The sequence below is a fragment of the Silurus meridionalis genome, chromosome 13, assembly GCF_014805685.1.
Source record: "Silurus meridionalis isolate SWU-2019-XX chromosome 13, ASM1480568v1, whole genome shotgun sequence".
In the NCBI taxonomy this organism is placed as follows: domain Eukaryota; kingdom Metazoa; phylum Chordata; class Actinopteri; order Siluriformes; family Siluridae; genus Silurus; species Silurus meridionalis.
Genome location: NC_060896.1, coordinates 28,085,277 through 28,100,118, shown reverse-complemented (window position 1 = coordinate 28,100,118; position 14,842 = coordinate 28,085,277). Strand labels below are relative to the sequence as shown.

General features: G+C 40.4%; 1 protein-coding gene across 1 annotated transcript in view; it reads left to right on the top strand.

The window, feature by feature from the left end:
- Positions 1-6,948: 6,948 nt before the first annotated feature.
- spon1a (spondin 1a) overlaps positions 6,949-14,842 on the top strand; it is a 74,789-nt gene continuing 66,895 nt past the window's right edge. Inside the window, exons 1-2 of the mRNA XM_046865369.1 lie at positions 6,949-7,715; positions 8,484-8,590. Coding sequence (XP_046721325.1) covers positions 7,472-7,715; positions 8,484-8,590 — 351 coding nt within the window. The 5' untranslated portion in view covers positions 6,949-7,471. The remainder of the gene's footprint in view (positions 7,716-8,483; positions 8,591-14,842) is intronic.

Sequence of the window (14,842 nt, the reverse complement as noted above, 5' to 3'; positions counted from 1 at the left end):
AGCTCGTTTAAGGTCTTCCTGATTTCTCATCGTCTTCCAGTGATTCTGCTCTTGAAAACTCAAAATATCTCAAACAACCCAATGCAGCATAGCTGTAAACTTGCCAAGTTTCATGCAGAATTTCAAGTTTGCTTTTGGTTTTGCAGTTCACGATGAAATTGCACACGTGGAAATGCACGTGGTCAGAACAACAGCAGTTGCACAGCTCCCAATGTACACAGGATGATGTGTTTTTCCACACTGAATTATTAAGGTTGGTGCTGCCTGTGACTGTGCATGCAGACTTCTGCTGCCATCTATTGGCCTTTTTGATGCCACCGTAGTGATGCTCAATATATCACCTTTTTGAGCTTTCTCTGTCCTGAAACCCCCTGGTCATCTCCATCTGGAACCAGGTGCACACTGTGCGATTCTGGCCACGATTTGATTGTCTGAGACAAATTTTGAAAATCCTAAAAGATTCCTAAAACCTAAGGCTAAAATCAGTAGTATTCGATTGCTGGTTTGACATGTTCACATACATGACTTCTACCTGATGACGCAATCAGCGCAACTTCAAACCACCTCGGGGAAAATGTGGAAATGAGTCAGGTGGACAGAACAGAAAGAAGAGAAACATATTGAGTTATAGGGCAAAAAGGAGTGTTTGCATGACGTTTTTATTATTATCAAGATATATCATGAACAAAATGCTACAGATTGTTTTTGTTTGCTGCTAGCTACCGTTTGCGAGAGAACACAAGTCTGAACGTGTCACACACTGATGACGTAAAACTTGTCAGTCTGACAATATGACAACTGAGATCCTACAGCAGGACCTGGGGATCATGTTTGTACAGTCTGACAAGCGACAATCGCTAAGGACTATTAAAAATCGCACAGTAAGAGCCCGGGAATAAAACAGTTTGAAGTAATTTTGCTCTGCTTTGCTTTGACGCTTTACATTACAGTAGCACTGTAGTGAAAAAAAACAAGGTTAGAGTCACCAATTATGTCTCTTACCCTTTTGTCCACTTTGGGGGCAGTTGACGCAGTCTGTTTGTCCTGACACATGTTTAAATGCATAAATACATCTAGAGGCTGATTGAGGAAGTACAGTATACTTAATGTAGTTCATTTATTAAACAAAATAAACATTAATTGCAAAATCAAACAAACAAATAACACGACTTGCAAGGTTCCTCTCGTGGCTCCATATGCACGGTAAACTCTTGCACCAGCGCCCCCTTCTGTCAGGGGTGGTATATTTTTTTATAAGCTATTTTTCTTATGCATGTGGCACCAATTGGTCCTGTTTACACCCAAGGATTCGCAAAAACTTTCTAACAAATCAAGAATCAATCCTTGAGTATGGAATTAAGAAGTGCTTTACAAATATAACACCAGCGATATAAAGGAAATGCATACAATTAAACACAAATAAAAAAATAAAAAGATAAAAAAAAAAAGACTGTGAGACTCAAATGCAGATTAATCAGTCACCTTTAAATTTGCAAACTTTGTGAAAACGTCCTGTTTTCTGACCTCCAGCACTTCAGTAGTCTTTCAGCTAAATAATAGAAATAAGTGCACGCCATCCATTAAAGCAGAGTATCTCCTACATTCACCTCCAGAACCACAGCCAGCTTTTTAATCATGTGTATCAGCTCTGCTACAGCATTTTTCCAGACTCTGGAAAACCCACTTCAATGCTTCAGTGGGTCTGAATCTACGTATGCGGTCAGCCAGCTGATGATGCACTAGAAGATCATTTTCATTATAATCCACAGTAAAGTTTGACCTTCTCAGCAGGGAAACCTCACAGTGCTGAAGAGCAAATATTGAAGAGAATTTTTATTATAAAATTGCAGATGGGATAATGATCAGGCTCCAGCACAAGAACAATCCAAGTACCTGGTCCACTGGCATCTACTTCTAATTTAAACTGCTTATTAATTTACGAATTATTAACTTTGGGTCGACTCTAAATTCGCTGAGTAAGACAGGTTGGTGTGCAAGAGTCCAAAAAAGAACTGTTTCGGTGCAAAAAGGAAAAAATGAAAGAAAAGTGAGAGGAAAATCACAGATCCGAGGAACTCACTGAGCTTTGGTTTCTGGTACAAGAAGCAATAATGTGCCCTTTGGCCTTCACTGTAGTGATGGGAAGATCAAATCATGTTAGTGACTTGTTTTTTTAAATTTCATTCATCAAAATGTACGAATTTTAATTTGAGTAATTTAGTTCATGTTGTTCCTTTGATCAGAAAAATTGTCCATTTTCAATAATCAAAATAATCTGAACTTTAACTATAGTTCTGAAAATAAACAAATATGACAATGCAGCTAAGGACAAATAAAAATAAACAGAATGCATTGCATTGTGTAGCGTCTCTGAGAGTCATGTGACAAAAGAACAAACGACTCAGACTAGAAGAGTCAGGAGGTAAACTACTTCATTCTGATTTCTGCACGTAACCTATTGAGATTTTCTTGTGCATGTTCAGTAGAAAAGAAACGGATCACTCGTTCTTCTGAGTCACATTAAAGACTCACTTAAAACGAACGAATTGTTTATAAACGACTCATCACTAAACCACATGATCAAAAATCATTTAAGAAACTGCATTTATTTGTATATATGTAACGTAGAATAATTAAGTTCATCTGCTAATATGTTCTGAAAGAATGGGGCGTTCTACAAACCTTATATATTTAAAGGTGGAAACATTTCCCAAAGCTCACGTTCACTGAAAATTTAGCAGAACCACTGACACGTCCCACAATATAGAGAAAGGGTTAAACATCTTCATTGTGAAGTTTTCAATCCACGGGAACCAACATAGACTTCACATCCAAGCTTTTCTGGACTTAATGCTCAGCCTCGTTGTGAATTCAGGAGGTACAACCATCTAAAGTGCATTCACATCAATATTATACTCAATCAGCATCATGCAAAGGGGAAATTATAGCATTTGCAAAGAAAACATTATAAGTAAGGTCTTAAAATATCTGCTCAGTATCGACCAGGAATAAACGAATGAGATTTTCTTCATTTAAGTGGATTAATACGTCTGAAATAAACAAGCACAACATAATTCTTTACAACGTGGAGACCATCAGATGTGTAGAGAGAGAAGAGTTGATTAGAGCTGCAGCAGAGGGGCAGATGGGGAACTCGGAGCCAGACTTGGTGTGTGTGTGTGTGTGTGTGTGTGTGTGTGTGGTATTTCTTCACAATTGAAGCATGTTTTCTCAGGATCTGGCTGGAGAAAGACAGTGATGATGGAACATCTCCAGCACAGATTCAGCACTCAGTCATTCGCCGTTTTGTCTTTTCTTCAGTTTATAGGATTAGCGGCTAATTTCATGTAAATATTATTGTGAATATATTTGTGATTCTGGTTTTGGACCATAACAGCGTCTAGTTAAGTAATTCCTCCAAACAAGCTGCCAAACTTTAATTACATGACTTCTGCCAAGGTCAGCGATTTCTTTAGAGCTTTACAGATGTTACTCAGGACTTCTGAACGGAGGGTGGGAACCCGATGAGTAACGCATGAGTTCCCTCATCCACCCTCAAGGTTTGCAGTTCCTGCCAAACACTCTGCTGGCATGAAGGACACATCAAAACTCATCACTGTCACTCTGACACTCGGCACCTGAACATCTACATACATACAAATCAACCATTAATCCACAGGAGCACAGTTTAGAACCTACAGCACAAGACATAGGAAGGTTTATCAGAGACATAATACATGATTTTATTTCAATTGTTATTGGCTCGTGACTAAAATCATAGTAGGGTGATAATAATCCAGGGCTGAGTGGTAGATGTTAGTGCATGATGTGGAGATAAATTGCAAAGAAGTTCTAGTTATGGCAAATGTAGTGATCTGAATAATATGGACAAAAGATTCTGGAACATCTCAGATTTTTAGAACATCGTATTCCACATTTAGTCTCCCTTTGCTATTATATTAAGCTCCACTCTTCTGGGAAGATGTTCCACTAGATGTTTAAATGTGCTTGTGGAGATTGGTGGAGATTCATCCAGCTACATTGGTGTTAGTTAAGATAAGTACTGGTGAGGTGTGGAGGCCTGGGGTGCAGTTTCACAAGCACACTCACATTCATTGTTCAATAGAGTTGGAGCTCTGAGATCTTCCACTCCAATTCATTAGTGCACAAGAGCATTGTCATGCAGAAACAGGTTTGGATCTTGTAGTTCATGTGAAGGGAAAATTAAAGATATCTGATACAATTGTGTGCAGATTTGTGGTAAGAGTTTGGGGAAGAACCACATACGGCTGAGAAGGTTTCATGTTGAATCACTACAAAAGCTAATAAAAATCAATACTAGTTTTCTTCTCATGCTTTTATCCATGTCCAATCATAGATCAGACCCCTGCATCAGTTTGGGAAGGAAAAGAAGGAAAACTAGGATGCTATTTTTGTGGTAAAATCTCCATGGTTACGCTTCTTCAGCTTTGAGATGTTCACCAAAAAATTCAAACATGACCCTAATGATCCAAATGCAACTATAAAAACATCTAAAGAACTTCAAAGATAACTTTAATTCCTGCCGATTGAAGTCGGTGATTAGAAGACAGGGAAAGTAGATTCTGCTGTATGTTCCATCGCTTTTATTTTGTGATCGCTTATGTGGGAATAAACCCGTCTCAGTCTAGGACTTTTTATTTAATAACCAAATAATTTTCCTCATATAATAACAAAATCAGTGCTTTATGCAACAGCAACTTGCAAAAAGATACTCAATTTATTAAGGAATTACATATAATTTCTATCCATTTATAGTTACATCTAATGCATTTTTGTACAAACAACCATAAAACCTTATTAAATGATCTGAATTGTCCTCTGTTCCAGAGCCCTGACACTGGAGGCTCCTTCCATAAACCTATTGTCCTCAAACTTTCACAAATATTCAGTGTATTTTTGTATTTATTTATTATATTATTATTAACAATATTAATAATATTATTATATTTATATTATTAAAATATTACTTTTATTAATCGCTGCATCCACGATTCAATTATGTGTACATGTTGTTACTATGGCAACAATAAGAAAATAAAAATGAATAGAAATGTAAAGAAAAATGTCTGATTATTAGGAGTCATCACCAGGTAGAAGTTTCCTGGGTGGAATAAAGGAAACCTTTGAATCGCAGTTGTTCAGTTGTTAAATCAAAGTTGTTATGTTTCATTTACAACATAGGAAAAAATATGCACAAAAACAACAACAACGATGACAACAACAACAACACAACCCCCTGAAACTAGTTGACTTTGATCCAAGGTTGTTTTTTGCAGTTCAGATCGATGATTATTAGCATTATTGATGCCTGATGGTCGGCTTTGCCTCCTTCCTTTGGAGGACATGAAGATCTGATAAAAAGAATTCAGTGAATTTAATGTGAAAGCCTTACAGAGAGTATCGACTTCGAGCAGCTGTCCGGCCGCCAATGGGTTTTTATTTAGTGGACTAAAAAGATGATATTCATCAGTTTCACCTCTCAGTGTCCCGTGAGATTTGGAGGAAACGATGCACAAAGCGGGCCAGAACATGCGGGTTGGTTCGCTGAACGCCGTGACCAGCTCATCGATGGAAAAGATCAGAGCGGTTCTTCTGCACAAGGGTTCGCAATCATATATTATTACTGAGACATAATCAGGCTGTGTGACTTCATGACCCGACTGTTTTTATCCTCACAATAGCATGTGGATTGTGGATTGATTTATTTAGAGTCTCCTGGCAATAGAACGTAGCAGATCTTGAATTAGGTTTCCCTCAGGTCTGTGTTACCTCCTGACTCTCCATTCGAGTTATGATGTCATAGGTGCCCTCACCAGAGTCTGTACTCTGATCACACTGCACAATGTCCTTACTGTATTCTGCGATAATAAGGATACACAATAATCCTGAAGATTTGATGATCTTGTCCTTTTCTTCTTCCTGGACCTGCCTGATTTATCCTGACAACCAACTTTTGGATGAAGTTCTCTTCAGAAGGAGAAAACTTAGTATGTTCTCCATGGGAACAGCCTTAAGTTCTATGTGCCTACTGTGGAGGGTTCAGGTCAAGAACCTTGAAGATGCATTTGGACTGTAATTGAGACAAATATTTTAAGAACCATGAATATGGATTTGGGTTTCAATGACCATGAACAAGATTGCACTTAAGTGTCCAAGAGCTGAAAACCTCAACAACAACAACAATGGAGCTGTAATGAATGGACATTCTGTGTTGTAGATGATGATGAGTTTCCTTTTGAGTCTGGATCCTCTCAAGGTTTTTCCTCAAGAAGTCTCAGGAAGCTTTGGAGCAGTGTCCATTGTTAAAAGCTCAATACACTTAAAATTGAATTGAAGTGAATTAAATTACATTAACAAAACGATAAATGGATAAAAATGACCTGACATTCTTAAAAAAAAAAAAAACAGACATACAATACAGAATGTTTTTATTAGAGGAATAAAACATGTGGTATTAATATTAATATTTTATATTTAGATCTGTTGAATAAAAATAGTCTAACTATGGGATATTCTATCTGTTTCAAACTTTGCACATGTTCTACATCTACATTTATGGCAATTGTCAGATGCTCATATTTAGAGTGACTAACCCTTAGAAGGTTAGGGGCCTTGACCAAGGGCCCAGCAGTGGCACCTATAGGTGGTGCAACTTGTGACCTTCCCATCCAAAGTTCAATAGACTAACCAATAAGCTTCCAGCTTTCCAAACGTACGACATGGAATCATTGTTACTTTTTAAATATAAACCTGTGTTTTTAGGGGACAATCAGTGAACAGCTTCTGGTCTTTGATCAGAAGAATGAAGGATATACAGCATAAACATCACAATGCTCCTGTACAGTTCTTCACTTTTTTTTCACCACCCCTGAAATCAGACTGTGTATAATGTCAGCGCCGCCGCCGGGAATTGCGCGTGAACTTCGGATCAAAGCTTTGTGTCTGACCCTCCTTTTCCACCACCACCACCCACCCCTTCTCGCGCGCGCTCGCGCGTTTCCAACGACCCGGCGGCACGCGCGCGTTTCGCCGCCCCGCACGTCGGATTTATTTTCTTTATACATTTTTTTCTTTATTTTATTCCCGTCCCCCAGTCGCGCGCACTTCGGTGGAGTCGGTGTCGGAGTCTCTGCAGAGAGGGTTGGTTCGGAAGACTCTCGAGCGAATCGGCGCTCGCGCGCCTATTTATATTCCGGTGGTGCCGTCCGGTCCCGGTAATGGAAGCAGCATCAGGAGCACGAGCACGAGCCCGTCCTTAACGGAGGCGGAGATCGGACCGGACTCTCGCGTGCACGGAAAGACAAATGAACCTCAAACACCAATAACAGTGCGCCTTTTTAAACAACTTCATCTCTCTCTCTCTCTCTCTCTCTCTCTCTCTCTCTCTCTCTTTCTTTCATTTCTCTTCCCTTTTTCTCTGCTCCCTGTGATGGTTCGCGCGATGGCCGAAGCGGCGGCGCGCGCGTATTTGCTCGTCCTGTCGCTCTCGGTCGGTTTCTTGTGCGTTGCGCTCGCGTTCACCGAAGAGGAGCCCGGGGACCGGGCCCCCAAATCAGACGGGTACTGCAGCTGGATCACGCGGGCGCACGGCGCCAGGAAGGAGCTCTACAGCGAGTTCCGGCTCCGCGTTGAAGGAGAACCTGAGAGCTATCAGCCAGGCAGCACGTACCGAGGTACCTTCACCGTCATCTTCTCCTCTCCTCTCCTCCTCTCCTCTCCTCTCCTCTCCTCTCCTCTCCTCTCTCTTTCTCATCTTTTTCTTATAAGTGATGATCACTTAACCTGCAGCGGGGTTTGGGCTCGCAACAGACCTCATACCAGGACGGATATAAAGTTAGGAATGATCTTCTCGTGCGAAGTTCTGATAGTTCCGCAGGAATCGTGTTAATAAGATCTGATTGTAAGAAAGGTTTAGAGGAGATGAGTGAAGTGTTCTCTGTTTACCGACATTTCACTGGAGACTTGTGCGTGCACAATTTGCGGTGCACACGGAAACATCTGCGCACACACACACACACACACACACACACACACACACACTGAACAATCAAAAGCAACAGAATGCGGATTGTGCTCTGGGTAGCGTTGCTTCTCAGAGCTCCAGGGTCGAGTTTATGTGGATTTTTGTGCGGTTTCCTCTGGGTTTCTCCTCCTCCAGTCAGGTGGATTGCACATTCGTTGGATGCAGAGAGCGTTTAGTCTGCTTGAATCAATCTTATGTATGTCTACAAACTTTCGGGCATACAGTGTAAATATCACGTGCTGTAATGTCTGCGCAGTAAAGAGTATATTTGCAGAAGGCCTTGATGTGATGTAATGAAGTATTGTGAAAACTACTGAAGCAGAATCGATCACACGGCTCGTCTCCAGGATTCGTTTAGAAATCTGTTTTAATAAAATCCTGTTCTAATTATCGTTACTCATTTCTTCTGCCTTTACAGTGACTCTGTACACCACCAGCCCTGCATACTTCAGAGGCTTCACGCTCATTGCTTTGAAGGAAGGACGGAATGGAGACAAGGAGGAGGATTACGCTGGGAATTTCCAGGTAGGAGAGTGTTTGAGAAGAAAGAATTCTGTAGTATGCACTATATGGACAAAAGTATTGAAACACCTCATTTCCATCCATCTGATTCCTCCTATAATAAATGCCTCAAGTTTGAAGGTATTAAATTTGACCTTCCTCTTCCAGCTCCATGAAGATATGCTTTGCATGGGTTGAAGTGGAAGATCTTAAACTATAGAGCTCTGACCTCATCCCTACTGACATCTGCATTTGTCTGGGGCTCTTCAAATCTTCAAACACACTCCAGAATCTAGTGGAACATCTTCCCAGAACTGCATTAGTAGAGTTATAATTGCAGTAAATAGGAACTAAATGTGGAATGGGATGTGAAGCACATGGTCAGGGGTCCAAAAACTTTTGTCAGTTTGTGTAGGTTTAATCTGACTCTCCCTGCCAGAGTACAGAGTAGAAGTACAGAGAAAATAAAGTGCAGCAAGCATCCAACCTGGATGAATAATAAAATGATCTAATTATGGTTTGGTGCTTTATTATATACAATACAGATAAAGGGAACGGAATAATACAGCAAAATGAAGGAATTAAAGAAATATCTGATGCTAAACCAACAAATTAGCATTAAAATGAGTGTTTAACTGTGTGCTGTTTTTCTTTAAATGACCTACAGAGATCTTCAGATCCTAAATCACTTGTACATAAAAAGCTTTAACTGCTGAACCTCAACTGCATTAAACTTCTTCACATACCGGAAATCAAAGCCAAGCTGCCTGGCTGCTAGACCAGTTCTCTCTCTCTCTCTCTCTCTCTCTCTCTCTCTCTCTCTCTCACACTCTGCTGTACTGAAATGCAATGTGCTTCTTCTGATACTGAAGCACCAGGATTTTCTGCTCGGACGCATCTCCAGGTAGAAGGAACTTCACACTCAGTTGCACCTGGCAAATCTCTTCCAGCACCACCATCTGCTTTTACTGCCTCGTCTGTCTCACGGCATGAGATATCAGAGAGAGAATAAAACAAAACCCTGTAAACGTACTTATAAACTCTCCATCGGTTTACAGAGCTCTTCTTTCGTTTCTTTCGTTTCCTGCCTCGTGCAGGGGGCTGCTCACTCAATTCATCTGAAGATTTTCCTCTCGCTAGGTTTAGAAGCCGGGAGTGAATCTGTTTCACGGAAGGAAAAAAAAAAACCTGCTGAAACTGGCATCTTCTCTTTCCTGTTCTCTTCCATCCAAAAGCTTTTTCCTGCCTCTTTTTCATACCATCTGTAGATGCCTTTCTTGCTCTTGTTTAATATCTTCATGGTGATGGAAAGGTTTGCGTGAGGTGGTACAGTGGGCTTTAAAGGGCAGGATGAGGTCCTGGCTTTTACCTCACACCAGCTGGATCAGAGAACGAGAGGAAGGAAATGTAATGGCTTGGTTTCGATAAGACGTGTGGAGAATTAAGTTGTGATGTAGTGGAACAACTGGAGGATGTCTTGGAAAACTCATTAAAAAATAAAAAATAAAACAAAAAAAGACAAATTTATCTAACAAGTGCATCCAGAACTTCTTAAGCATGTGCAGAACCAGACTCTGAATACAAGGAACTTTCCAGTTGCTGGAGCACATGTCCTGTTAGTTTGTTAGTAACTAAAGTATCAGCTAATGGAGAGGTAATATATTTGGCATTTATCAAATATTTATATATTTTGCAGATGCTCTTATACAGAGTGACTACGTTTTGGTAGTTTGGTGTGTCTGGGATTTGAACTTACAACCTTTGGGTCTAAAGTCGATTGCCTTAAACACTAATCTAAAACCTCCCCACAATGATTTTATACATCTGAGCCATTGAGGGACAAGGGCCTTGTTCAGGGGCCCAGCAGTGACAGTTTGGCCGTTTTGGAGTTTGAACTCACAACCTTTCCTCCAACATTTTAACCACTGGGTTACTAATATCTAGTTCAGCCTTGCTGATTGTTTATCCAAAGCAAAGTGAAGAAATAGATTTTATTATTGCAGACCTTTACATTTACATTCATCTAGAGTGACGTATAATTATCTCTTTTCATACAGTTGAGGCCTAAGGGCCTTGTTCAGGGGCCCAGCAGTGACAGCTTAGCTGTGTTGGGATTTGAACTCAGGACCATTTCCCTTTATCACATTTACATGTAATTAAAGTGATTATAAGTGTTTTTTTTTCTCTACACAAGTGCAGTGAAGTTCTAGAAGTGAAGTCAGGAACATGTGGGTAAATGAATTAAACGTTCTCCAGCCATAAACATGCTGTAAGGAACCTGGTGCTGTGGTGTAACTGAGTGAAACTCTCAGCAGTGCTGTTTCAACTGTAATTACTCTGAATCCCTACAGAAGGAGCCTCGGGAAAAGGAAAGGTCAAGTGATGTGGGGATCCAGCTTCTTCTTCCTTTCTTCTGTTCTCTTCTTTTCTCTGCCTAAATATCTGTCTACAAGCATTTGTCTAGCTCTTTTTTCTTCGCCTAGCGTTTTTTTATTCTTTTTACCTGCATAAGGCTCTTTATAATGAACCCGAGCACCGAGATGCTGACGTATGAAGTTCTTAAGGGCTCGAGCAACAGAAGGGTCAGAGCTGTTTAACACGGGCTTCACTTCATTTTCCGACTTCATCTGAACTGTTTCGAGTGGCTGTTTTTACTCGTTTCCGATTAGCGTTTTAGAAATCAAAGGATGAGACAGAAAGACTTCAAAAAGGATTTTGTTATTGCGTTAAATCTACAGTTCATTCGTTCTCAGTGAACAGAATCCTCATTCTTTTCTTCCTTATCATCATTATTTCTGATCAAATTCAATTTAAAGTTCCTCCTTAACTCCCTCAGTAGACCATTTTAAACCTTGAAGACATATTTCTATTATTAATTGTACTAATCCAAAAAGTCTTCACAGAACTTCACTTTCTCCACATGTTGTTATTTACAGCTTTATTCAAAAATTGAATCAATTCATTATTTTCCTTAAAATTCTACAAACAAAATCCCATAATTACAACGTGAAAGAAGTTTGTTAAAAATTTTGCAACCTTATTAAAAATAAAAAAACACTCAAAATGGAGCCCAGGTGCATCCTGTTTCTACTAATCATCCTTGAGATGTTTCTACAACTTGACTGGAGTCCACCTGTGGTCAGTTCAGTTGATTAGACATGATTTGGAAAGGCACAGTTAACAGTGCATGTCAGAGCAAAAACCAAGCCTTGAAGTCCAAAGAATTGTCTGTAGATCTCCGAGACAGGATTGTATCAAGACACAGATCTGGGGAAGGAGACAGAAATATTTCTGCAGCATTAAAGGTCCCAATGAGCACAGTGGCCTCCATCATCCATAAATGGAAGAAGTTTGTAACCACTTGGACTCTTCCTAGAGCGATCTGGGAGAAGGGACTTAGTCAGGAAGGTGACCAAGAACCCTAAAGTCACCCTGAAGAAGCACCATCATTTCTTTGTGGACAAAAGAACAACCATCTCTACAACACTCCACCAATCAGACTTGTATGGTAGAGTGTCCTTTCAGAAACCACTCCTCAGTAAAAGGCACATGACCGCCTCTCTGGTGTTTGCCAAAAGGCACCCCAAGGACTCTCAGACTATGAGTAACAAAGATTGAACTCTTTGGCCTGAATGCCAAGCGTCATGTCTGGAGGAAACCAGGCACTGCTCATCACCTGACCAATACCATCACTACAGTGAAGCATGGTGGTGGCAGCACCATGCTGTGGGGATGTTTTTCAGCAGCAGGAACTGGGAGATTCGTCAGGATCGAGGGAAAGATGAATGCAGCAATGTGCAGAGACGTCCTTAGTGAAATCCTGCTCCAGAGCTCCTCAGACTGGGTTGACGGTTCATCTTCCAACAGGGCAACGACCCAAAACACACAGCCAAGATAACAAAGGAGTGTCTACAGGACGACTCTGTGAATGGTTTTAAAAAGACGGTGTGTGGAGTGAGGGTTCACTTACTGTGTGTGCAACTATAGAAAACTCTCTACTTATGAAATAAAAATAAAATGTAAAAAACTTTAATTAAAATGAATAATAATAATAACAATAATAATAATAATAATAATAAGAAGAAGAAGAAGAAGAAGAAGAAGAAGAAGAAGGAGAAGAAGAAGAATCACAGTTTGCATTGCATTCCATCTCAACTCCCATTCTGAACTTATAATTTCCTCCACTCTTCTGGGAAGATGTTCCACTACATTTTGAAGTGACCTTGTGGACATTTGTGTTCATTCAGACACAAGGGTGTTAGTAGTCAGGTAGTGATGTAGGCGAGGAGAGGAGGCCTGAGGTGCAGTCAGCGTTCACATTCATTCCGAAGGTGTTCAATAGAGTTTAGAGCTCTATAGAAGAACATCGTCTACTCCAACCCATAAAAGCCGATTTACATGAAGCTAGATTTGTGCTCAGGGGTTTTGTCATGCTGGAACAGGTTTTGGTCTCCTGGTTTAAGTGAACAATACATATCATGTTACTGCTTTCAGAGACATCTTGTATCTGCCTTCAGCTTTGTGATAACAGTTTGGGAAAGCTATGGCTGGGAACGCCGGGTGTCCCAATTCTTTTGTCCGTACAGTATACATCACAAAAATAAAAACATCATCTGAAAGCTATCCTGAAAAAATAATATTAAAGAGCAGATTTAGAAAAACTAAAAGATCTAAAAGTCTGTTGTGCAGGAGACCGGCGTTCTCGTACATCATTACATTCACTACTGGGAAGTTGTAGCTCAGTGTTCAAGATGTTCTTATCAATAGGTCATGAGTTTACATTCCAGCACCATGAGGCTGCCAAATGCATACTGGAAACCCTATGCTTCTTACTGTTGAGGTACGTAGTAGCTCAGTGGCTCAGATGTATGAATTCTAATAAAAAAGAGGCCATGAGGTCAAATCCCTCCATGACTATGCCACTGGGGAGGTTGTAACTCACTGGGTTACAGATCAGAAGGTCAGAAGTTCCTGAGCTGGCATGCTGCCACTGCCACTGTTGGGCCCTTGGGCAAGGACCTCTACCCTGCTTTCTGACCCCAGCTTCTGAAGAGATATGTTAAGAAAGTTTCCCTGTGCTGGAATGTTTATGTGACAAATAAAGGCTCTTGCTTTCTCCTGGGCCCTTAAATGAGGCCCTTAACCCCTTAGTTGTATAAATAAAATACATTTAAGTTGCTCTGGATAACTTTCTTTACTCGAGTAGAAATGTAAAAGGAGGAGTTTTACTGTTACTGGAAACGTATTTAAGTTGGGAACGTTTTCTCAAATACAGGAACAACACAAATTTGTGTAGGATGAATGCTTTGTGGTTTGTTTTATCGCAGGAATTCTTTGTCTTGAAGAAAAAAAACAGAAAAACAAAAAACCCACCAGTTGTTCCTAGCAACTTGTTCGGCATGTCAACAAAGAGCTCAATCTGAAATTGATGTTTGCGATTACGATCTTTGTGTTCGGTCTCAGCGCTTCGCTTTTGTATTGCTTGTTGCTTCAGCTGGAGCGACGTCCAGGTCCTCATTCAGCTCCTCAAAAGTCGTGGGTCAAAGGTTAGCCTGGCATTCATCACAGCAGGACCGCTGTATTCTCACAAAGTGTCATAGTGACACACACACACACACACACACACACACACACACACACAAGCATGCACAACCTATAAAACTAGGTCGTTTTCATTTAATTAAGGCTCATTACGACTCTGATGTGATGGTTTGGTGCATTTTCTTTTACATTAACAGGAAATCTTTATGTCTAAATGGACTCGATGACTGATTACTCGTTCAGATCGATTTTCTTTAAGACACTGTAATTGCTCCTTAACAACTTCCTGGTCTAAAATATGCTACGCCGCAGCGATATCAAGCTCCTGGATTGTTAGCGCAGGTGTATATGAATGCGTTGTGATTGTTACTGTGGTTACTATGGTTGCGGTTCATTCACAGGGACGGCTGTGCGAATGCTCAGGAAATGTACAAGTGTGTAGAAGTATTAATAGGGTGATTTTTTTTCTCTCTAAGAAATGTGCACATTAAACATTTATGGAAGGAGACTTACGTGTTAAGGCTTTGTAACAGTCAAAAGTAACTCTGGACCTGAGACAGGAGTTTGTGCTTCGGTATCAAGTGTTTATACACTATGAGGACAAAAGTTTGTGGACCCCTGACTATAAGATTAGTATGTGTTTCTTTCTGAGCATCGCATTCCCCGTCAGGTCTCCATTTACTGCTATATTAACCTTCACTCTTCTGGAGAGATGTTCCACTAGATTTTATTAAG